Source organism: Rutidosis leptorrhynchoides, chromosome 10, assembly GCF_046630445.1.
Source record: "Rutidosis leptorrhynchoides isolate AG116_Rl617_1_P2 chromosome 10, CSIRO_AGI_Rlap_v1, whole genome shotgun sequence".
Lineage (NCBI taxonomy): Eukaryota > Viridiplantae > Streptophyta > Magnoliopsida > Asterales > Asteraceae > Rutidosis > Rutidosis leptorrhynchoides.
The window spans coordinates 301,731,465-301,754,973 of NC_092342.1; the positions used below are offsets into that span (position 1 = coordinate 301,731,465).

Consider the following 23,509-nt stretch of genomic DNA (forward strand, 5'->3'; position numbering starts at 1 on the left):
ACTGCTCTCAATCCTGTAACACTCGGTTATCAATACGAATTCACCATTTAACTCCCAAGACTTATTCTTTCTAATTATCGATCTAGGTTTTTGAGCATAAGAAGTTAAATTTTACCTTAAGCTCTATTTTGATGGATATTGACCCATTTGACAGCCCCCAAATCCCAAGATGAGTCAGTTACAAACTGCTCAGAACATCACATAAATTAATATCATATAATATCATATTTATCATATCATATCCTTCTCAAAGTCGATACAGTTAGCGAACAGGTTTGCCGTAGGAATGTTACATTTTTGTATACAAATTCATCAAACAAAACACTTGAATACACTTCTTAAGTCTTCACCAGCATGAAAATTTCTTCTTCTGCAAAGGCATGCAGCAATAAATTGGGTCAAAAAAGTCAGATTCTTATACAAAAGCAAAAATAAATTCAACTATTTTTTTTTTTTAACTCACCCTGAATTTTTTCTCCTCTTGACCATCAATGTAAGCTAGCAATTCCTCTTGCCTCATCAAAGCTTCATGCAGGGCCTGCACAAGAATTAGCACATTGCCATCAGATTAGTGAACATACAGGTCGCAACTTGACCCAAATAGTTTTGACTATCTGGGTCTTCTACTGACATTATTGGGCTTTATTCAGAAGACCAATTAAGTACTATAGAAGAGTTGATAATAGTTTTCATGTTTCACTTCGGTAGACTATGGACATAGCAAACTGTTGAACATCAATAATATTATAGTTTGATAATATGTTATGTGTATTTAGTGTGAGAAATCGTCAATGTTATTATTAATTTTTTAAAATGACATACATAATGTTATTCTCCGGCCAATATTTAGCAATGGAAACAAGCATGATGAAGAATTGGTCAATTATCTCTTAATCCCATCCTAGAAACATTCAAAGCTAAAATAAAAGATAAAGAAAACATATCCTATTCCAGTAATTGTCATAAATTATTTATTATATTACATTAACTAGTAACAAGAATATTTATCTATATTAATTGAAGAGTGTTCTATGTATTTCACATATAGTTGAACATTAGTGTTGTTTGTTTTTTGAGATGTTTTTGTCCGAAGATATGCGGACGATGTCAGTAACGAAGATGTGGCCTAAAGAAAGAAGATGTGGCCTAAAGGTATGTATGAAGAATAAAGAAGATTGTTTGTTTTTATGTCTGCAAGATAACGTAATCCTGTCTGCAGCACTTAGAAGCATATTTCTAAGTCTAAGGTGGTGTTTATTTTTCTTGTTGAAGACCTTATTATGTCTTATGTCTGCGGGCAGGCAGACATTTTTATTTCAGACGGTTTGTTTTTTCGAAGACATAAGATAAAAAAAGATCTTCAAATGTCTTCTAAGTCTAAGATAAAAAGATCGTTTTATCTTATATTTTCAGAAAGACAAACAATCTGCTGCGGGCTGGCAGACAAGAGATAAGACATAATAAGATCTGCATACTGAAAAACAAACACAACCTTAAAGTATTTCATGTGCCGGACGATTTACATTTTAAACCGGCATGTGCAGCTGTTTTATTAGAATAATAACATATCAACAGAGTGAATGTGTGTACCTTTTTGGTAGCAATAAGTTCTGCTTCTAAAGCATCAACACGACAAACAGCAGCATTTAGTAATTCCTCTTTTTCACAAGGCATCTTTGATGGCCTTGTATTGAGTGTATCAACTTTGTCTTCAAGGTCACCTAATCTTTTCAACACCGATTCAAAAACTTCCGCCTCTTTAAGAGATGTAGTAAGTGATGGAGGCCTAAAATCTTCATTAGTCGATGCATCAAACGAGAACTCTTCAGCGTTTTTGGCATTCTCAGATGGTGAGTCATGAAGCTTTTTGGTCACACGGTTCATGGCTGAATTAAACAGCGAGAAAAAGGTCATGAAGAAGGCCACAAGCGTGAACCATATCTTTGCATGAAGTTTTTCAAGTCCCTTTGGAGCAGTAGGTTCATCAACTGTCCCTGTACCAACATTTAAACCAGGTTTAACATATTGCACCAGTAACACTATCATTGTTGAAAAAAATAAAAAGTATTTGATAAACTGTTTCCCGTCAATTCAACCCGTTTCAACCGATTACCCAACCCGCCAAACGGACCCATTTTTCCACCTCTAAAAAGAACATAATCCTGACCTATGGAATCATTAGGCTTTGGAGTTGAAGGTCGCTTCTTCCATTCAGAATCAACAGCCTTATCAACCATGGGAACATACTCATCATATTCAGAAAACTGACCAGTGTAGCCAGCAACTCCAATTGCCCTTGCCTATATACAACACCAATTAAACTATTTAGTTTCTTTACAAATGTAGTGGATAAAATTTCATACTCAATCTGTGTTGTATGTAAAGACGAAACAGATATCAGATGAGAAAAAGGAAAGTGATCACCTCTTCACGAACAGGAGTTAACCTAATATGTGAATAACTACTCATTGCTTTGGGCGATGCAATATCTTCAGCATCTGAACCCGACTCGGCAGATGTATCACTACCTCTTACCTGCAAAGGAATAATGGTGTTACTTGTACTGTACAAGTACTTAATGCTCAAGACAACAACAACAACAACAACAGTACCCAATACCACTTGAGTGGTGTATGGGGGAGGTGAGATGTAGACAATCCTTCCCTTATCCGAGAATAAAAACAAGTCATTTCTCCACCCAGAAAAGTAGAGAAAGTCATCCCTCTCTTTATTCGGCGGATAAAGAGATTGCTTCCGAGTGGACCTCCGGCCTTTTTTTTATTTATTTATAAAAATAGTAAAAAAAAAAAAAAAAAAAAAAAAAAAAAAAAAAATATATATATATATATATATATATATATATATATATTGAGACGCCATGAAAATGATAGGATCAAAATTTCATGGGTTTAAAAGTCTCCCTGAAAATCAATTTAGGCTCTAAGCGGCTAAAAAATAAAAATACTAATACTAGTACTAGTGTTAGTAAAAAATAGTTAAAAGCAATAGTAATAATATTAATACCACAAATAATATTAATAATTAATATTAACACACCCATAATACAATAATAGTAATAATAATAATAATAATAATAATAATAATAATAATAATAATAATAATAATAATAATAATAATAATAATAATAATAATAATAATAATAAAAATATTAATAATAAAAGTAATAGTAGTAGTCGTAATAGTACCAGTACTAGTAATACCAAGAGTATTATAGTAGTAGTAACAATAATAAAAATAATACTAATAGTAATAGTAATAATAATAATAATAATAGTAATAATAATAATAATAATAATAATAATAATAATAAAAATAATAGTAATAATAAAAATAATAATAATAAAAATAGTAATAATAATAAAAACTAACAATAATAATATAGAGATAATAATAATAATAAATAAAGTAATAATAATAATAAAAAAGTAATAAAAAGCAAAAAAAAAACAAAAGTAAGAAACCTAATGAGAAATACTATTAAAAATAAAAAATAACATAAAAGGACGTAACCCTACTCGACTATTCTAATTCTAGCCCTCCACGCACCCCTATCAGAAGTCATGTCCTCAGTCAGCGAAAGCTCCCTCATGTCGAGCCTAAGTCTATCCATCCACCTACGTGTAGGTCTACCCATTCTCCTTACGCCATCGACCGTGAGTGCCTCGACTCTCCTTACCGGGGCAATACGAGGTCGCCTCATCACATGCCCAAACCATCGAAGCCGTTCTTCCCTTAGCTTGTCGATGATGCTACAGACTCCAAGGTTTTCCCTAAACACACCATTTGGGATCCTATCTAACATGGTTTTACCACACGTCCACCTAAGCATCCTCATTTCTGCTACTTCCATCCTTCTCTCTTGGGCCTTCGTCATTGGCCAACATTCTGATCCGTACAACATGGCAGGTCTAATAGCTACTTTAAAGAATTTCCCTTTTAATTTGAGTGGGATCTTCTTGTCGCACAAGACCCCTTTCGCCGCTCTCCACTTCAACCAACCTACCTTAATACGATGAGTCACGTCTTCGTCTATCCTCCCCGAAAAACGAATTTGGTTTTTCGTTCACCCAGGTCCTTCTTGGCGCCCAGGACCGAACCTAGATATCTAAACGACTCTTGTGGGTGCAAGATCTGGTCCCCAATGTTGATAATCCCTCCACCATTTAGTTCATCCTCACTCCTACTGAATTCGCACCTAAGATATTCTGTCTTTTGTCTGCTGATCCGTAACCCATTTTGTTCTAAGGCCTCCCTCCATTGTTCTAGTCTTCTGTTAAGCTCCTCATTTGATTCTGATACAAGCACGATATCATCAGCAAAAATCAGACACCAAGGGATGTTCTCTTGTATTCCTCGAGACAGCTCGTCTAGAATCAAAGCGAAAAGGAAAGGACTAAGGGTCGATCCCTGGTGCAAGCCTACTTCTATCGGGAAATACTCTGTGTTTCCCACAGGCGTCCTGACACAGGACTTCGCCCCATCATACATATCCATAATAGCTCTAATATATCTACTTGGGATACCCCTAACATTAAGTGTCTTCCAAATCAGCTTTCGCGGTACGCTATCATAGGCCTTTTCTAAGTCTAAGAAGACCATCTCTAGGCCCTTTTGTTTCTCCCTATACTTCTCCATAACGCTTCTTAAAATATGAATTGCCTCCATCGAAGAGCGCCCTGGCATGAAACCAAATTGGTTTTCTGAAACCGTAGTCTCGCGTCGAAGTCTAGTCTCAATCACTCTCTCCCAAAGCTTCATAGTATGACTAAGTAATTTTATGCCTCTATAATTACCGCAGATTTGGGCATCCCCTTTATTTTTGTAAATAGGGATAATCTCGCTGAGTCTCCATTCCGTAGGCATTTTATAACTTCTAAGCGTCTTATTGAAAAGACACGTCAACCACCTGACACCATCCTCGCCCAGGCACCGCCACGCCTCTATTGGGATCTGGTCAGGTCCTACAGCTTTGTTTCTACCCATCTTTCGTAGTGCCGAACTTACTTCTTCCTTCCTGATTCTCCTACAGAAACTGTTGTTCCGGAATTGTCCTATTCCCAAGTCCTGCGGAACTTCTTGGCGCCCAGGTCCTTCACCCACTCAAGAGTGGTGGATTAATCGAATTGAGTGAAGCAGCAATAAAACGAATTACAAAACTTTGGTCCCTACCCCAGGAAGTTGAGGCTTAGCGTATGCGACAATCTTTCCGTCGCTATTTAAAACTTTAACCACCTGTCTTGCACGTCTTCCTTCACTATTAAGAGCCAACTGCAGTACAGTGTCCCAGAATGTTTAATTCAGTTAATCAAAAAAGACATTTTTTTTAATTAAATAAATATCACAAGTTTGTTATGAACAAAATGATAACCTTTAAGATTTCAGGATCATTCCAAGGCCCTTTATCAGATAAAAGACAACCCCCTTTATCTGCACAAGTACATGTGCCACCTAAGAATTCAGGCAACTCACTGCACAAAGTTCCAACGTTAGTAAAACAAACATATGTATACACGTGTCATAAATGAACGCTGATAATAACATGAAGATGAAGTACCTGGCATCGATTAGCTCAAGTAATTTATTCTGATACTTGTTACTCAGAACCTGAAAAGAGAAAAAAGATGCAACGATAGAATACAGCTGTATCAACCAACAAGCTTTTATGGTAAAGCTTGAGACTTTAACAAACACGCAAAGAAAAATAGATAGAAATGAAACATACATGAATCTTTGAAACCGTTTTGGGATCTATAAATGACTTTACAGTGCCCCAAAGAAGTCTAAAACCAGGACCAGCATTGATTATATACATTTGATGAAGTGTCTGAACAAATAAAGAGTTAGTTAAATATAGCAACGATAAACAGAGTTAATTTGTAAAGAAACTGATCTTACTTCTGGATAATTGTCACCGTCAATTTTCTGTAGCCTGGTAACAAGTTCACGAGCACTTTTACTGAAGTTCTTCAGACCCTGAAATATTCAAAAATGGAATGTATATAAAAATAATAATAATAATAATAATAATAATAATAATAATAATAATGACTACAATAAAAGTACCAGTGCCAATCATAATAAAGAACAAAAAAAACGTACCACACCCTGAACATCCAAAATGGTGGTGCTTGAGTCTATGTGCCTTTTTGCAGCAATTGAACAAGCGGGAAACTTAAAAGCAAAACTTTTTTCAAACTCACGCACATGATATTTTATGTATCGATCCATGGTTGTAACTTGCATAAGTTTGTTAGGATCAACTTTCCCTAATCTTTCAATATAGACCGGTCTTCCTTCTTTATCGACTCCATGATTACCATGTGGATAATACTTTAAAACTTCATTCAACTCTGGAAACTCAAAATCCTGATACGATTGAGCAAACAAAATATCAGTTTTGTTTAAATTAGTGAATATATCAGATGACAAACACATAAGACAAAGCAAGCATATCCCAAATTTAACCACCTCAATAATCGTATCGGCACCAAATTCCTTTCTCCATTGAATCATATCAGCCCACATTTGCTTTGCCTTTTCAATATCAAACTTCCTTGCTTTCAGAAACCTAAAGTAAAATTAAAAACAATCATAAACTTATACGGGCATAGCAGAAGCACATATTATCCATCATATAAAGGTTATTTTCAGTAACAATTCATTTTCATTTCTGAAACTACATAAACAATGCAGAAGCTATAATACCTCAACATCATATGATAATCATCAAGTTTTTCTGGTAACAACTCTTCCAAAATGAGTGCTTGTCGAAATGCATCAACAGCCCGTAACTCCTCAACATCTCGAATATCCTCAATAGAGACCGAGCTAATGCGTCCATCACTTTTCCTTCTACTACCCTTCTTCTTTAGCGAATGCTTGAACTTGTTAGATGCATTTAGCGCTTTCTTTTTCAATGAACCAATTCTTGTCCTCCTTTCATCCTCTGAATTCTCAAAATCAGACTTTCTTTCTCTTCTTTCTGATCTTTCTCTTCTCCTCTCATCGTTGCCAGATGACCCCTCAAAGCCTATCCAAATTACAAATACATAAGAACAAGTAGTTTTATCACCTCAATCTATATCTATCTATAATCTATAATCCTATAATAACAGCAATTAAATTACAGGCTTACAGCCAATCAACTAATTGACCTAACACAAGACCTTACAAATCATCTTATTTTACGTGACCACGCAACTCTGTTGTAGGGCAACTAAATAGCTTAACTTTAATTATATACATATAGAAATATTATTACTACGGAGTATATGTTAGGAAGTATAAAGTTATACAATCATTCTAGACGAAACGGCATCTAAAACATCCTTGAAACGGCAAGTTTTGGGAAAACTTGTCACCTATGATGAAACCCTAATTTTATACATAGAACTCAAATCAAACAATGAAATTGAGAACTCACAAGGCCTTGCAAATCGATCGAGTGGTCCAGACATCGATTCACAGCTATCGAAACTCAGTACAATCTCTCTTCCGATGGCAATAGAGGAATTAGAATCACAAAACTGCAACAGAAGATAATAATGAAATTATCTGAATTAATTAATAAGTTTAGATAAAATTAACGTACCTTTACTTTAGCAAAATTGATCGGATTGGAAGATAATATACAAACAGCCGGTGAATAATACAACACGAAGAAGAATAAAATAAAAAATAAATAATTATGAAAAATAGGGGATTGGTTTGGTTGTGAGGTGGGGCCAGAACGGGTGAGTGGGAAAGAAAGTGCCATGTGGCAGATTGAGTCAGAAGATAGAGAATTATTCTGTTTTGGGTTGTGAAAGAACGGCATTATTGTCAAGTAATGATTCGGTCACACTGACATAATTACACTAACAGTCCCTATAGTTTGTATAGATTTCACTTGTGTTCCCTTTTCTTTTTTTCTTGCTTTGAGAGTCCTTATAGTTTGCAATTTTTACACCTACAGTTTGTGACATTGTGACCCCAACGTCTGTCAAAAAACTCCGTTAAATGGTGTCATGTGAATTGCACATGAGGATAAAACCGTCATATTATTTAATTCCTTCATCACCTCCATCTTTATACCCATGAAAAAATAACAAACGATAAGTTCTATATCTTTTTAAAACTTATACATCACTTAATTCCTTATCTTGATCTCCACCATTTTCTTTCTCAACCTTCAGTTAATAAATATCTAAAAAGCAAAACCAAATAAATATATGTGTCTATAATAAACTTCCAAACCAAATCTGATAAAAAAAAAATCATCTTCCAAATTGATTCTCAAAAACATGGTTTAAATGTGTCAAATTATAACCAAATAATCAAAGAAGTATATTGGAAACGCTAAACCATGAATTATAAGAAAGAAGTATTTCGAATATAGTTTATTGAGAAGACGCAAAACCGAAATCAAATAGTATGAAAAATGTCAGTAACATCAACACTCGATAAAATAAATAAATAAATCGAATCGTATATTTTAGATTTCATAAACCCAGATGTACCACCACGTAAACTCAAAATTTTACTTCTATTCAGGTCTGGGTTTCCATACAAAGCTTCTAACCCCCACAGAGTTGCACATCACCAAAACCTAACCTATATTCACCTGGATTTCTAATCGAGCTTCTAATAAAACCATGGCGATTGTTCCTCTATTCGGGCCTGAAATATGTCGTTTGCAACTCGGGTCTTGAAGAAATTAAAGCAGAAGGTTCTTGACCATGAACACCATTTTATCATCTATTGTTTCTATTAACAACTAAGGTACAAGAATTGATTTTTGTTTACGGAATTTATGACAAACAGATAGGTGTTTTGGTTTTTAATTGGTATGGAATTTTGAGATTGATGTGAAATTTAAATGATATATGAATCAAGCTTTATCAAGTAACTTTCATAAATTTTAAAGAAAATTGAATTTCATTCAGAGTTTGATTGAGTTTTAAAGTTCGATTAAATTTTATTTCCGTAAGAAAACGTGACGATGATGATGTTTGTTAAAGTAACATGGTAATGATGGTAAGAAAATAGTACAAATTGCAAAATGGGATGATTTTACCCTCATGTGCAACGCACATGATGCCATTTAATGAATTTATTTATGAACGTTAGGGTCATGAACCGTACGTGCAAAAAATGCAAACTGAGAAAGAAAAATAGTAGCACGTGAAATCTGTGCAAATCACAAGGACTGTTGGCGTAATTATGTCGTCACATGGCGGTGAGACGTACGGAGTATGATTTTACACCATTATTTTTTTAACTATCTTGTTAAAATATTCAAAGTAAAATATACTCCGTAAGTGATGATTTTACATTGTTACTTTTCGCGTACACTATTAATGAACTTCAAAATATTACATTGTATAACACTTTATTGCATGATGAATATTTAAACGTAATGGCAGTGCCTGCCCTAGGGTAGGGACACAGGGGCGACCGCACCGAGCATCACATTTTAAGGGTCATCAAATCTGAAGTTCTGAGTTTTTCTTAAGTGCAGTTGAGTTTTTTTGTACGTTCAGAGGAGAAATTTCATGGAGGAAGGGAGAGGAAGAAGGAAAAGTCAAAAGTTGGAAAGAGAAAAAAAATTTTGTTCCTTGATATTTTAAGCTTTTTTTCCCTTTGTCAGATATGTTAATTTTTTTATTAAAATTCAATATATCGTACTACAAATATAAGGTATTGTACAATCACGTTGGATTTTGAAATTCTAGTCTAGCAATAGAAGTGCCATAATAATGTGAATTTATAAAATAATTTTACTGATTTCTTAATATAATACTCAATAGTACTACTTGATTTTTATATTTTCTTTAATTTAGTTATACAAGGAACAAAAGTACTTTTTTGAAAGTCCTATTTTATTGGTGTGTCACGACAAAATTTGTTATACTATAAAAATGAATCTTTTTACGATGTCAATTTTTGAGAAAATATTTAAGAATAAAAATGTAAAGTTGATTGCCTTTTTTTAAAGGTAGACAATTATTTTGAAACAAAAGAAAAATAGAATTATAGACACATATTTCGGGATAGATCGAGTAATAGTCTAATAATTTAGACACATGTTACATTAACTTGATAAATTTCTTTTATAATTTGCGCATTAGTTAAATCAAGTATGAAAAATAAAAAGACACTATAAAGATTTTAACTGGACTCGAAGTCATCACTTTCATCGTAGCTTATCTCTTTAAATTGTCACACTAAATTTATTTTAAAAAAAATTAACTTGAAAATGAGTTATATAAGTCGATTAGCTTCAGAACACTTGTTTATAAATAAAATAGGGGCATTATTTGATCGTTTCGTCCCAGGCAACAGAACACTCAGGATCGGCCTGTGTAATGGTGTAAGAATTACCTATGATTTCAATAGGGGGCCAAGTTTTTGACTATCCACCAGATATTTGTTTAGTGTTGTAAATTAGTTTTAGGACAAATTTTATTAAAGTTAATCTTTTTACCTTAATTTTTTATAAAAGGTAACGTATTTTTATTTTGACGTTTAAATAATTTTTTATCAAATGTTAATTAAAAAGAGAGGTGTCATTACTTTTAAGTTAGAATTCCGTTAAAAAATTAATGATACTTCTTTTTTTTATTTCACATTTCATACTTATAATATTTAATTTAATTTAATTATAATTATATTAAATTAATAAAAGAATACAATAAATGCATAATGAGAAAGGGCCTTGAGGTATCAAGTTCAGTCTAAGTATACAAATATTTATTAGCTATAAAAAGTTGCTTGAGTTAGTTAAAAAAAAATTAGAGTAATAATTACATATAATGTGATTATTTGTTAGAAAACATGTTTCTAATTTGATAGTCTTGATTGTTTCTTGAATCGTGAAACATTTTTCTAATTAAGTATTTCGGACTTTACAAGCCTTTGGTTGCATGAAATCTCAATTGAGAAAAGATAAAAAAAAAAAAATGCAATTTGATTTTAGGTAACAACAATTCAAATGAGAATATTAGAGAGAATGTTAATTTTGTTGTATATTTCCTATTAAAGCAAATTTATGCTTTTTTATGGAGGAATAACATGTTAAAACTGGTTACTGGACGAAAGGTTACAACCCTTCGTTTTGGAGGAAACACTCGTTATCCAGATGTTGTGATTCTTGGTGAACTTCTGTTGGGATGCAACTTTTGGTTATCCAAATGTTGTGTTTTGGCGGGGATTTTTGTTTTGGCGGGAAAAGTCATTGTCCTTTAGATTCAGCAAGGGGGCACAACCCTCCAGCCCCGCTATTTACGTGACAATGTCTAGTAAACACTTGTTAACGTGCATTTTACAATCTCCAAGCCCGTTGTTAAATACTACGATAATACTATTGCTTTCAAGTTATCACAATTACCTAAATTGATTGTTATATTACACTAAAATCACGAATATTATTGCGGCACGTTATGATAAAATAAGGAATAAGGAATAGAATTTAAACCAAAATAATACTCTGTATACGGAGTAATTGAATGTGAAGAATAAAGACTTCGCTTTTATCAATAGAAAAACTTAAAAGTTATTTTAACAGAAATAGATCTCGTTTTGTTTTGATCCAGTCATAGATAGATGTTATCAACCAATTTTCGTTTATGAATATGAGAAGATGATAGCGACAAAATCATGTAGCCAACAAATCTACATCTACATATATATTTTAAAAAGGGTTCACATATTTTATGTTTTTGAATTTTTTGTATCTTATTTCTCAACTATAAAATGAAAAAAACAAAAGAATCAATTTATCATATACTGTGAGGACTCGAAAAATTTCGAATTATTTAAACCAATTCTCTATACGATTTATTATTTTGACACGTTAAACAAAGTCTGTTAGATTGAGTCTCAAAATTTTAGAACTGTTTCATATATTCAATTACATTTGACTGCTCTCGACGATTCACGAACAATTATGTATATATATATATATATATATATATATATATATATATATATATATATATATATATATATATAAATATAATAAGATGTAACAGTAAAAACGACTTTGCTACAGTAAAACACTATTTGCTACAGTAAAAACGACTTTGCTACAGTAAAACACTATTTGCTACAGCAAATACTATTTGCTACAGTAAACACTATTGCTACAGTGAGCCACTATTTGCTACAGTAAACACTATTTGATGTCGACAAACAAGAAAACAAAACACAAATAAGCTGGCAGACCATCTCGCGCGATCGCATGGGAAATGGCCTGGAAAGCCATGCGATCGCATGGCCCCAAAATTCTGGCCAAGTGCTATAAATAGCCACGAATTCGGACGAGTTCATTCATACTTATTTTTCTTTCTTTCTTCTGTAATCTATAATAATATTTATAATTTAAGTTTAATAATAATAAGGTATATACGCGGGTGTTTTTAATTCGGGTTTCAAACCGTTTTAAAACTAAGGAATATTGAGTATTGTTCGGGGTATTGTTCTTGAATCCAAGGCCAACCATACAGTCGTCTACCATCATTACGTCTACACAATTTGCCTACAATATTGAATCTCAATATTGAACCGTGAGTTTATAGATCCCTTTTTAAATACCTTAAATATTTTTGGGCTGAGAATACATGCAATTTATTTTAAACGCAATAAGACACAAGTACATACTAAATTTTACACTTAGTTAAACCGAAAATCCCTTAGCTTTGGTAACTAGTAGCTGTCAGTACATAGGATATGGACTGGTGGGCGCGAATAATTGTATATGGATCCATAGGGCTTGACATCCCCGTCCGAGCTAGAGCGCTAGCCTTTTAACGGACGTATGTTATTTGAGTATATGACACGTTGGTTTGCGTGTATTAAAACGAATAGGGTAGTTATCATTATAGCGTTAAGTTTAGTTACCAGGGTGCTCTGTTACATAGAATCTATTGATAAACTATTGATGAAATCTTGTGGTCTATCCTTATATACTTATGACTCGAGCAATTAAACCTATAATTCACCAACATTCGTGTTGACTTTTTTTTAGCATGTTTTATTCTCAGGTCCTTAGACTGCTTCCGCTGTGATGTGCTTGTTGCCTGCATGGAGTCTCTCATGCTTTGTATAAAGTTTATTGCATTCGAAACAAAACTACGTTGTGTAATAAATAATTGGAATGTGATGTCAACCTGTAAAATAAAGACTTATGTATTTTGAGGATTTGCTTATACCTAAGCACTCGCCCACATGCTTATAACTTTCTATGTTTAGAAAGTCACTTATTTTAATGAATGCAATATTTTATCAAAACGTATCATATAGAGGTCAAAACCTCACTGTGGAATCAATGATTAACGTACCGCATCAATATCGATTTTGACGGGTCGTTACAGTTGGTATCCGAGCTTGAGGTTATAGGGAACCAGAATTTGCATTAATGTGTTTAACTGGTAATTGTTAGGATGCATTAGTGAGTCTGGACTATGACCATATCTGTTTTTACCGATTTCTGCTTATCATCTTGTCAAAAACACTATATATGATATATTTATATGCTAACGTAATTGTTGTTTCAATTATGTGATAGATGACTTCTTCTAATCCTATCATTTTGTACGACTCGGAATCAGACACTGAATCCATTTTCTCCACAACTAAAAAGGACGTTCCAATACATATTAAAGAAGAAATTGTGTTAGCCGGGGAATCTCAACTCCAGGTAAACCCAGAGGAGGTCCCAGCTCCACCCATCCCTGGTTTTCCGGAGCCACAGTATCGTTTCGATGGAACTGTGATCCCTGGAATAAACGAGGGCTATCCATTTCGAAATGAACATGGACATTGGGCCAGATACACTGCCGACGGGCGGGTTGTGCCGATTACGCCTGGCAGATATCAGTTCATGACCACCGGTACATATTCTCCTACACATGACTCAGACAGTTCATTAGGTGAGATCAGTGAGGAGGAGAAGGAAGTAAAGGAGATTACTGAAAAAGAAATTAACAAAGGAAAGGAACCTGCAGTCACCAACCCAGAATTGCCAAATCCAAAAATTAATAAAGCAATTGTTACTCCTAATATTGCTACCCCTAGTCACCCTTCTCTTACCAACTCTATTGAGGTATCAAGTACCTCAGAACCTCGACCAAAATATAAACTTACCGCTCGAATAAGCGATATTCCAGTACCTGATAACAAGAAGCCTCGCCGCTTTTAAAAACCATTTCCGCTACGACATCACTTCACGCATTGTATAATATTAATTAGTGTGCTTTACTTTATTCTACGTATGTTTTATGTAAAATAAACTTATGTGAATAAGTGATATTGTATCATTGTACCATAATGCATTGAAGAATAAAGCGTGAAATGAAAATGCATTAGTTTTTCATAATAGAATATTATTTGAACGGTAGTAGTTAATTGTTGTATTAAGCTACTAAGTATGAACTTTAACGGGTAGGTAATACCCTAAGAAATAATTATAAAACGCTAATAAGAAGAAAAGGCTTTTATAATAATTGGTTCATATTATTAATATACCACGATGTACCATTAATTACTCGCTACATTTATAATATTCTACGTGATTAAATTATCTTATATGTTTATTGAAGATACATGTCTCAGGATGCTGAGTTTGAGGAACTAGTCAAGAAATGTGTGAATGAAAGAATTTCTGCAGCGGAGGCAGCAAAAGCAGCAACTGAAGCAGCAGCCAAAGCAGCAACCGTGAACACAAACTCACGAAATGGATGGTCATACAAAACTTTTCAAGGATGCAAACCACGGACGTTTAGTGGGACCGAGGGACCAGTCGGTCTAACCCGATGGTTTGAAAAGATGGAGTCCGTTTTCAAAATCAGTAATTGTGCGGACGGAGACAAGTCAAAGTATGCTTCGTGCACGTTGCAAGACGGTGCACTTACTTGGTGGAACAATTATGCTAAAGCAGAAGGAGTAGATACGGCATATGATATCTCTTGGGAAGAATTGAAAAAGATGCTAATCGAGGAGTACTGTCCTCGAAACGAGATCAGAAAAATGGAATCTGAGTTATGTAATCTAAAGGTTTTCGGTGCGAATCTCAATAACTATGAAAAGCATTTCATGAAACTAGCCTTGTTGTGTCCCGAATTAGTGCCAAACGAGAAACGAAAGATAGAGATGTATATTGACGGTTTGTCGATCAATATCAAAGGAAATGTTACATCATCCAAACCGAATACGATGCAGGAAGCCATGACAATGGCACACCAACTCATGGACCAGATCACGAAGAGTTCGATTAAGGCACCAATTACCGAAGTCAAGACAACTGAAGGAAAGAGGAAATGGGAAGACTATAAGGGCAAAAGTACTCACCCGAAGAAGCGAAAAACTTTTTAAGGTAAACAAGATGGGGCAACTGCTAGTCCAAACTATAAGGGACCCCATCTGTTCTGTAAAAAATGTTACACACATCATGCAGGTTATTGCCAAGTGGTCTGTGATAAGTGCAACAAGAAAGGACATGTGGCGAAAGATTGTTATGCCACCGTTTCTGAAGTAAAGACAAAACCGACCGATGTCAAGAAATATTTTGGATGCGGGAAGTCTGGCCACTTTATAAATCAATGCCCTAATAAAGAGAAGAACAAAGAACCTGCACGTGGGAGGGCATTTAATGTTAGTGCCAGTGAAGCACGTGAGGATCCTAATCTTGTCACGGGTACGTTTACCGTTAATAATCAACTAGATTCTATTATGTTTGATACGGGTGCTGATAGAAGTTATATGTGTAAAGACTTTAGTTCTAAACTAAAATGTGCATCATTGCCTCTAGACGATAAATATACTATTGAATTAGCTAATGGTAAACTGATAAAAGCCGATAAAATTTGCCATGGTTGCAAAATAAATCTCGCTGGTGAAACCTTCAAAATCGATTTGATACCCGTAGAGTTAGGAAGTTTTGACGTAATCGTTGGCATGGACTGGATGTACAAAACAAAAGCGGAAGTTGTTTGCGCTAAGAAAGCAATCCGTATCCCTCGTAAGGATGAAACGTCATTAATGATTTATGGGGAGAAGAGCAACTCGAAGCTGAACCTTATCAGCTGTATGAAGGCCCAGAAACTTATAAGAAAAGGTTGTTATGCTAGTCTGGCACATGTAAAGAAGATCGATACTGAAGAAAGAAGCATTGATGACATACCGGTTGTAAGAGAATATCCCGGAGTATTTCCAAAAGAATTACCGGGGCTACCTCCACACAGATGTGTAGAATTCTAGATTGATCTCGTACCAGGAGCCGCACCTGTAGCCCGATCCCCATATAGACTTTCACCTTCAGAAATACAAGAATTACAAAACCAGTTGCAAGAATTATCGGACCGTGAATTTATTCGTCCCAGTTTTTCACCTTGGGGTGCTCCTATTCTGTTCATCAAGAAGAGGGATGGATCTATGAGAATGTGCATAGATTACCGAGAATTAAACAAATTAACGATCAAGAATCGGTACCCATTACCGAGGATTGATGATTTGTTTGATCAATTGCAAGGATCAAGTGTTTATTCTAAGATTGATCTACGCTCCGGATATCATCAGCTGAGAGTGAAGGAAGAAGATGTTCCTAAAACCACGTTCGGAACCCGTTACAGTCACTATAAGTTTCTAGTCATGCCTTTTGAATTGACTAATGCTCCAGCAGTATTCATGGATCTAATGAATCGCATCTATAGACCGTATTTAGACAAATTTGTCATTGTTTTTATCGACGACATATTGATTTACTCGAAGAACAAGGAAGAACATGAGAAACACTTAAGACTGGTACTAGAGGTACTCAAGAAAGAAGAATTGTACGCAAAATTTTCAAAATGTGATTTCTGGTTACAAGAAGTACAGTTTTTGGGCCATGTTGTCAGTAAACATGGAATTAAAGTTGACCCCGCTAAGATCGAAACCATTAGTAAATGGGAAACACCGAAGACTCCAACACAAATCCGCCAATTCTTAGGTCTTGCTGGTTACTACCGAAGATTCATTCAAGATTTCTCTAGAATCGCCAAACCCTTAACTGCATTGACTCAAAAGGGAAAGAAGTATGATTGGTCTACGGAACAGGAATCCTCATTCCAGTTATTAAAGAGGAAGTTAACGTCTGCACCCATTTTGTCATTACCAGAAGGAAATGATGATTTCGTGATCTATTGTGACGCTTCGCGCCAAGGTTTAGGATGTGTATTAATGCAACGTACAAAAGTTATCGCATACGCTTCACGACAACTAAAAATTCACGAAAGGAACTATACGACGCACGATTTGGAACTTGGAGCAGTAGTTTTTGCACTCAAAATATGGAGACACTATCTATATGGAACCAAGTGTACAGTGTACACCTACCATAAGAGTCTTCAGCATATTTTTGATCAAAAACAACTCAATATGAGGCAACGTCGCTGGGTAGAGTTATTAAACGATTACAATTGTGAAATCCGTTATCACCCCGGAAAGGCTAATGTTGTAGCTGACGCCCTAAGTCGGAAAGAGAGAGTAAAACCTCTTAGGGTCCGAGCTTTGAACATTACAATTCGTACTGATCTCACAAAGCAAATTCAAGCAGCACAGTTAGAGGCTTTAAAAGCAGAAACCGGAAAAGGCGAAATGAGCAAAGGGTTAGAAAAACAACTTGAAGTAAAAGTCGATGGAACCCTGTATTTTGCTGGTAGGATATGGGTACCAAGACATGGTAACCTAAGGCAACTAGTACTAGATAAAGCACACAAAACGAGGTACTCAATTCACCCAGGAAACGGAAAAATATACCACGATCTTAAGAAGTTCTATTGGTAGCCTAATATGAAGACAGAAATTGCTACTTATCTAAGCAAATGTTTAACATGTGCGAAGGTCAAAGCTAAGCACCAAAAGTCGTCAAGCACCAAAAGTCGTCAGGATTACTGCAACAACCAAAAATTCCGCAGTGGAAATGGGAAAGAATAACCATGGATTTCATTACGAAATTGCCAAGGACTGCAAGTAGTCATGATACTATTTGGGTGATAGTTGATCGTCTAACTAAATCAGCTCACTTTCTACCAATAAAAGATACAGACAGTATGGAGAGATTAGCACGCATATATTTGAAGGAAGTAGTTTCCATGCATGGTGTACGTATCTCCATCATATCTGATCGCGACACCCGATTCACATTACATTTTTGACAGTCATTACAAAAAGCATTGGGAACTCGATTAGATATGAGCACCGCTTATCACCAATAGACAGATGGTCAAAGTGAAAGAACAATACAAACATTGGAAGACATGTTACGGGCATGCGTGATTGACTTTGGAACCAGTTGGGATTGACACTTACCGTTGGCAGAATTTTCATACAATAACAGCTATCATACGAGCATCAACGCAGCGCCATTTGAAGCACTTAACGGTAGAAAGTGCAGATCTCCTATCTGTTGGAGCGAAGTAGGAGAAAGACAACTTACTGGACCATAAATTATTCATGAAACCACCGAAAAGATCATTCAAATACAACAGCAATTGAAAACGGCCACGAGTCGCCAAAAGAGTTATGCTGATGTAAGAAGAAAACCGCTAGAATTTCAAGTGGGCGACAAAGTCATGTTGAAAGTGTCACCTTGGAAAGGCATTGTACGATTCGGTAAATGAGGAAAGCTAAGTCCTAGGTACGTAGGACCCTTTGAAATCACCGAAAGAATTGGAGCAGTTGCTTATCGATTAAAGCTACCGCAAGAACTTAGTAGTGTTCACGACACATTTCACGTGTCAAATTTAAAGAAATGTTTAGCTGAAGAGGATGTCGTAATTCCTCTTGACGAAATACGAATCAATGATATACTCCATTTTATCGAAGAACCTGTTGAAATCATGGACCGTGAGGTCAAACAATTAAAACAAAGCAAAATACCGATAGTTAGGGTTCGTTGAAACGCTAGACAAGGACCCGAGTTTACTTGGGAACGTGAAGATCAAATGAAGCAAAAGTATCCACATTTGTTCACTGATATCACTCATAAAACAGGTACTACTCAAAATTTCGGGACAGAATTTTCTTTAACGGGGAGGTACTGTGAGGACCCGAAAAATTTCTACTTATTTAAACCAATTCTCTATACGATTTATTATTTTGACACGTTAAACAAAGTCTGTTAGATTGAGTCTCAAAATTTTAGAACTGTCTCATATATTCAATTACCTTTGACTGCTCTCGACGATTCACGAACAATTATATGTGTGTGTGTGTGTATATATATATATATATATATATATATATATATATATATATTATAAGATGTAACAGTAAAAATGACTTTACTACAGTAAAACACTATTTGCTACAGTAAAAACGACTTTGCTACAGTAAAACGCTATTTGCTATAGTGAAAACGACTTTGCTACAGTAAAACACTATTTTCTACAGTGAAAACGACTTTGCTACATTAAAATACTATTTTCTACAGTGAAAACGATTTTGCTAAAGTAAAACACTATTTGCTACAGTGAAAACGACTTGCTACAGTAAACACTATTTGCTACAGTAAACACTATTTGTACAGTAAACACTATTGCTACAGTAAAACACTATTTGATGTCGACAAACAAGAAAACAAAACACAAATGAGCTGGCAGACCACCTCATGCTGGAAAGCCATGCGATCGCATGGCCCCAAAATTCTGGCCAAGTGCTATAAATAGCCACGAATTCGGACGAGTTCATTCATACTTATTTTTCTTTCTTTCTTCTGTAATCTATAATAATATTTATAATTTAAGTTTAATAATAATAAGGTATATACGTGGGTGTTTTTAATTCGGGTTTCAAACCATTTTAAAACTAAAGAATATTGGGTATTGTTCGGGGTATTGTTCTTGAATCCAAGGCCAACCATACAGTCGTCTACCATCATTACGCCTACACAATTTTCCTACAATATTGAATCTCAATATTGAACCGTGAGTTTATAGATCCCTTTTTAAATACTTTAAATATTTTTGGGCTGAGAATACATGCAATTTATTTTAAACGTAATAAGACACAAGTACATACTAAATTCTACACTGAGTTAAACCGAAAATCCCTTAGCTTTGGTAACTAGTAGCTACCAGTACATAGGATATGGACTGGTTGACGCGAATAATTGTATATGGATCCATAGCGCTTGACATCCCCGTCCGAGCTAGAGCGCTAGCCTTTTAACGGACGTATGTTATTTGAGTTTATGACACGTTGGTTTGCGTGTATTAAAACGAATAGTGTAATTATCATTATATCGTTAAGTTTAGTTACCAGGGTGCTCTGTTACGTAGAATCTATTGATAAACTATTGATGAAATCTTGTGGTCTATCCTTATATACTTATGACTCGAGCAATTAAACCTATAACTCACCAACATTCGTGTTGACTTTTTTTAGCATGTTTTATTCTCAGGTCCTTAGACTGCTTCCGCTGTGATGTGCTTGTTGTCTGCATGGAGTCTCTCATGCTTTGTATAAAGTTTATTGCATTCGAAATAAAACTATATTGTGTAATAAATAATTGGACTGTGATGTCAATCTGTAAAATAAAGACTTGTGTATTTTGGGGATTTGCTTATACCTAAGCACTCGCCCACATGCTTAAAACTTTCTATGTTTAGAAAATTACTTATTTTAATGAATGCAATATTTTATCAAAACGTATCATATAGAGGTCAAAACCATACTGTGGAATCAATGATTAACGTGCCGCGTCAATAGCGATTTTGACGGGTCGTTACAGTTGGTATCCGAGCTTGACGGGTCGTTACAGTTGGTATCTATATGAGACGTTTTTCAAAGTTTGCATTCATTTTTAAAACAACCATAACCTTTATTTTATCGATAATGGTTTAAAAAGCATTACGTAGATTATCAAATAATGATAACCTAAAATATACCGTTTACACACGAACATTACATAATGGTTTACAATAAGAATATATTACATCAAAATAAGTTTCTTGAATACAGTTTTTACACAATATCATACACGTATGGACTCCAAATCTTGTCCTTATTTTAGTATGCAACAGCGGAAGCTCTTAATAATTACCTGAGAATAAACATGCTTAAAACGTCAACAAAATTGTTGGTGAGTTATAGGTTTAACCTACATATTATCAAATCATAATAATAGACCACAAGATTTCATTTTTATAACACATCTCATATCAGGCATTTCACAAACTGCATAGAGAAAAAAATCATTCATATGTTGAACACCTGGTAACCGAACTTAACAAGATGCATATAGAATATCCCCATCATTCCGGGACTCTCATCGGATATGATAAATCGAAGTACTAAAGCATCCGTAACTAGGATGAGGCTTGTTGGGACAAATAGATCTATCTTTAGGATTCACGTCAATTATGGGCCATTTCCCTAATACTTAGGCTACCAAGCTAAAAAGGGGCATATTCGGTTCAATAATCCAACATAGAAAGTATTTTCGATTACTTGTGTCTATTTTGTAAAACATTTATAAAATCACATGTATTCTCATCCCAAAAAAATAATAGATTTTAAAAGTGGGACTATAACTCACTTTCACAGATTTTTACTTCATCGGGAAGTAAGACTTGACCACTAGTCGATTCACGAACCTATAACAAATATGTACATATATATCAAAGTATGTTCAAAATATATTTACAATATTTTTAATACGTTTTAATGTTTTAAGTTTATTAAGTCAGCTGTCCTCGTTAGTAACCTATAACTAGTTGTCCACAGTTAGATGTACAGAAATAAATCGATATATATTATCTTAAATCAATCCACGACCCAGTGTATACACATCTTAGGCTAGATCACAACTCAAAGTATATATATTTTTGGAATCACCCTCAACCCTGTATAGCTAACTCAATCATTACTGCATATAGAGTGTCTATGGTTGTTCCGAATAATATATATACATGGGTCGATATGATATGTCAAAACATTTACATACGTGTCTATAGTATCCCAAGATTACATAATATATTAGAATACATGTATGATACAATATAAGTTAGTTAGGATATGATTAATATAGATTTGTTACCAATTTTCACGTAGCTACATCAAGCTAAATTATCCAATCTTGTTTTACCCATAACTTCTTCGTTTTAAATCCGTTTTGAGTGATTCAAGTTGATATGGTTTCATATTGAACTTAAGTTTATGAATCAAAACATAAAAAGTATAACTTTATAGTCAGAAATACAAATTACAAGTCATTTTTGTAAAGGTAGTCATTTCAGTCGAAAGAACGACGTCTTGATGACCATTTTGAAAAACATACTTTCACTTTGAGTTTAACCATGATTTTTGGATATAATTTCATGTTCATAATAAAAATCATTTTTCTAGAAGAACAACTTTTAATTCAAAATTAACTAACCCAAAACAGCCCGCGGTGTTACTACGACGCCGTATGTCCGGTTTTACGGTGTTTTTCGTGTTTCTAGATTTTAAATCATTAAGTTAGAATATTATATAGATATAGAACATGTGTTTAGTTGATTTTAAAAGTCAAGTTAGAAGGATTAACTTTGTTTGCAAACAAGTTTAGAATTAACTAAACTATGTTCTAGTGATTACATGTTCAAATCTTCGAATAAGATAGTTATACATATATGAATCGAATGATGTTATGAACATCATTACTACCTCAATTTTAGTAGGTAAACCTACTGGAAATGATGAAAAAACAACTTGAGCTTCAAAGGATCTTTGATGGCTTGGAAGTTCTTGAAATAGAATCATGACACAAAAACAAGTTCGAGTAAGATTATTACTTGAATTAAGATAGTTATAGTTATAGAAATTGAATCAAATCTTGAATATGAATATTACCTAGATTTAGAAAGATAACCTACTGTAAATAACAAAGGTTTCTTGATCTTAGATGATTGCTTGGAATGGATTAGGAAACTTGGAAGTAAACTTGTAAACTTAGAAGTGTTCTTGATGTGTTCGTGAGTAATTGTTTTTATGATGATTATAGGTAATAACCAAAGCTTCTATTTGATGATTTTTGCTATAAAAATATTAACTTAGACGTTTATGGAAGAGTGTGTGTGTTTTGAGAGAGAATTGGGAAGAAAATTGGAAGTGAAATGGAGTAGGTGGTGAGTGGTGAAGGTGAGTGGGGTTAAAAGGAGTTCTTCTTTTTGTTTCCTTGCTCATAAGTCGTGATAGTTGTCTAATTGTTGGTTCCACATGTTTGTTGACTATCTAGGGCTGCTAAGAGCTGAATTATTATGGGTATATACCAATAGTATATACGTTTAGGAGCTGGGTATTGTACGAGTACGAATACGGTTGCATACGAGTAGAATTGTTGATGAAATTGAATGAGTATGTAATTGTAAGCATTTTTGTTAAATAGAAGTACTTTGATATGTGTCTTGATGTATTCCAAAAGTGTATTATTACAACATAATACACTACATGTATATACATTTAACTGAGTCGTTAAGTCATCGTTAGT

At 34.3% G+C, this 23,509-nt stretch overlaps 1 protein-coding gene across 2 annotated transcripts; it reads right to left on the reverse strand.

Annotated features, from left to right (window-relative positions):
* Positions 1-212: 212 nt before the first annotated feature.
* On the reverse strand, positions 213-7,728 carry LOC139872043 (phosphatidylinositol/phosphatidylcholine transfer protein SFH6-like). 2 transcript variants are annotated; one of them, XM_071859831.1, is made up of 15 exons: positions 7,613-7,728; positions 7,445-7,547; positions 6,727-7,051; positions 6,490-6,589; positions 6,226-6,387; positions 5,917-5,994; positions 5,744-5,845; positions 5,576-5,625; positions 5,390-5,489; positions 5,191-5,289; positions 2,425-2,535; positions 2,168-2,300; positions 1,591-1,994; positions 464-538; positions 213-370 (listed from the first exon to the last, which is right to left on the reverse strand). In XM_071859831.1, exons 2-15 carry the CDS (start codon positions 7,476-7,478, stop codon positions 347-349), a joined length of 1,797 nt encoding a protein of 598 aa, XP_071715932.1. In that variant the 5' UTR covers positions 7,479-7,547; positions 7,613-7,728; the 3' UTR covers positions 213-346. The 2 variants fall into 2 exon arrangements, with proteins under 2 accessions (XP_071715932.1, XP_071715931.1); XM_071859830.1 differs by having other exon boundaries at positions 6,121-6,387.
* Between the last annotated feature and the right edge of the window lie 15,781 nt (positions 7,729-23,509).

What these genes read in the sequence shown, in the direction of transcription:
- LOC139872043 (XM_071859830.1), bottom strand. Translation starts at nt 7,478, where the DNA reads ATGTCTGGACCACTCGATCGATTTGCAAGGCCTT. An exon ending in GTGCCGATACGATTATTGAG is followed by an intron (nt 6,388 to 6,489) that starts GTGGTTAAATTT and finishes CAATCGTATCAG; the next exon opens with GATTTTGAGTTTCCAGAGTT. An exon ending in AAAGCCTAATGATTCCATAG is followed by an intron (nt 1,995 to 2,167) that starts GTCAGGATTATG and finishes ATGTTGGTACAG; the next exon opens with GGACAGTTGATGAACCTACT.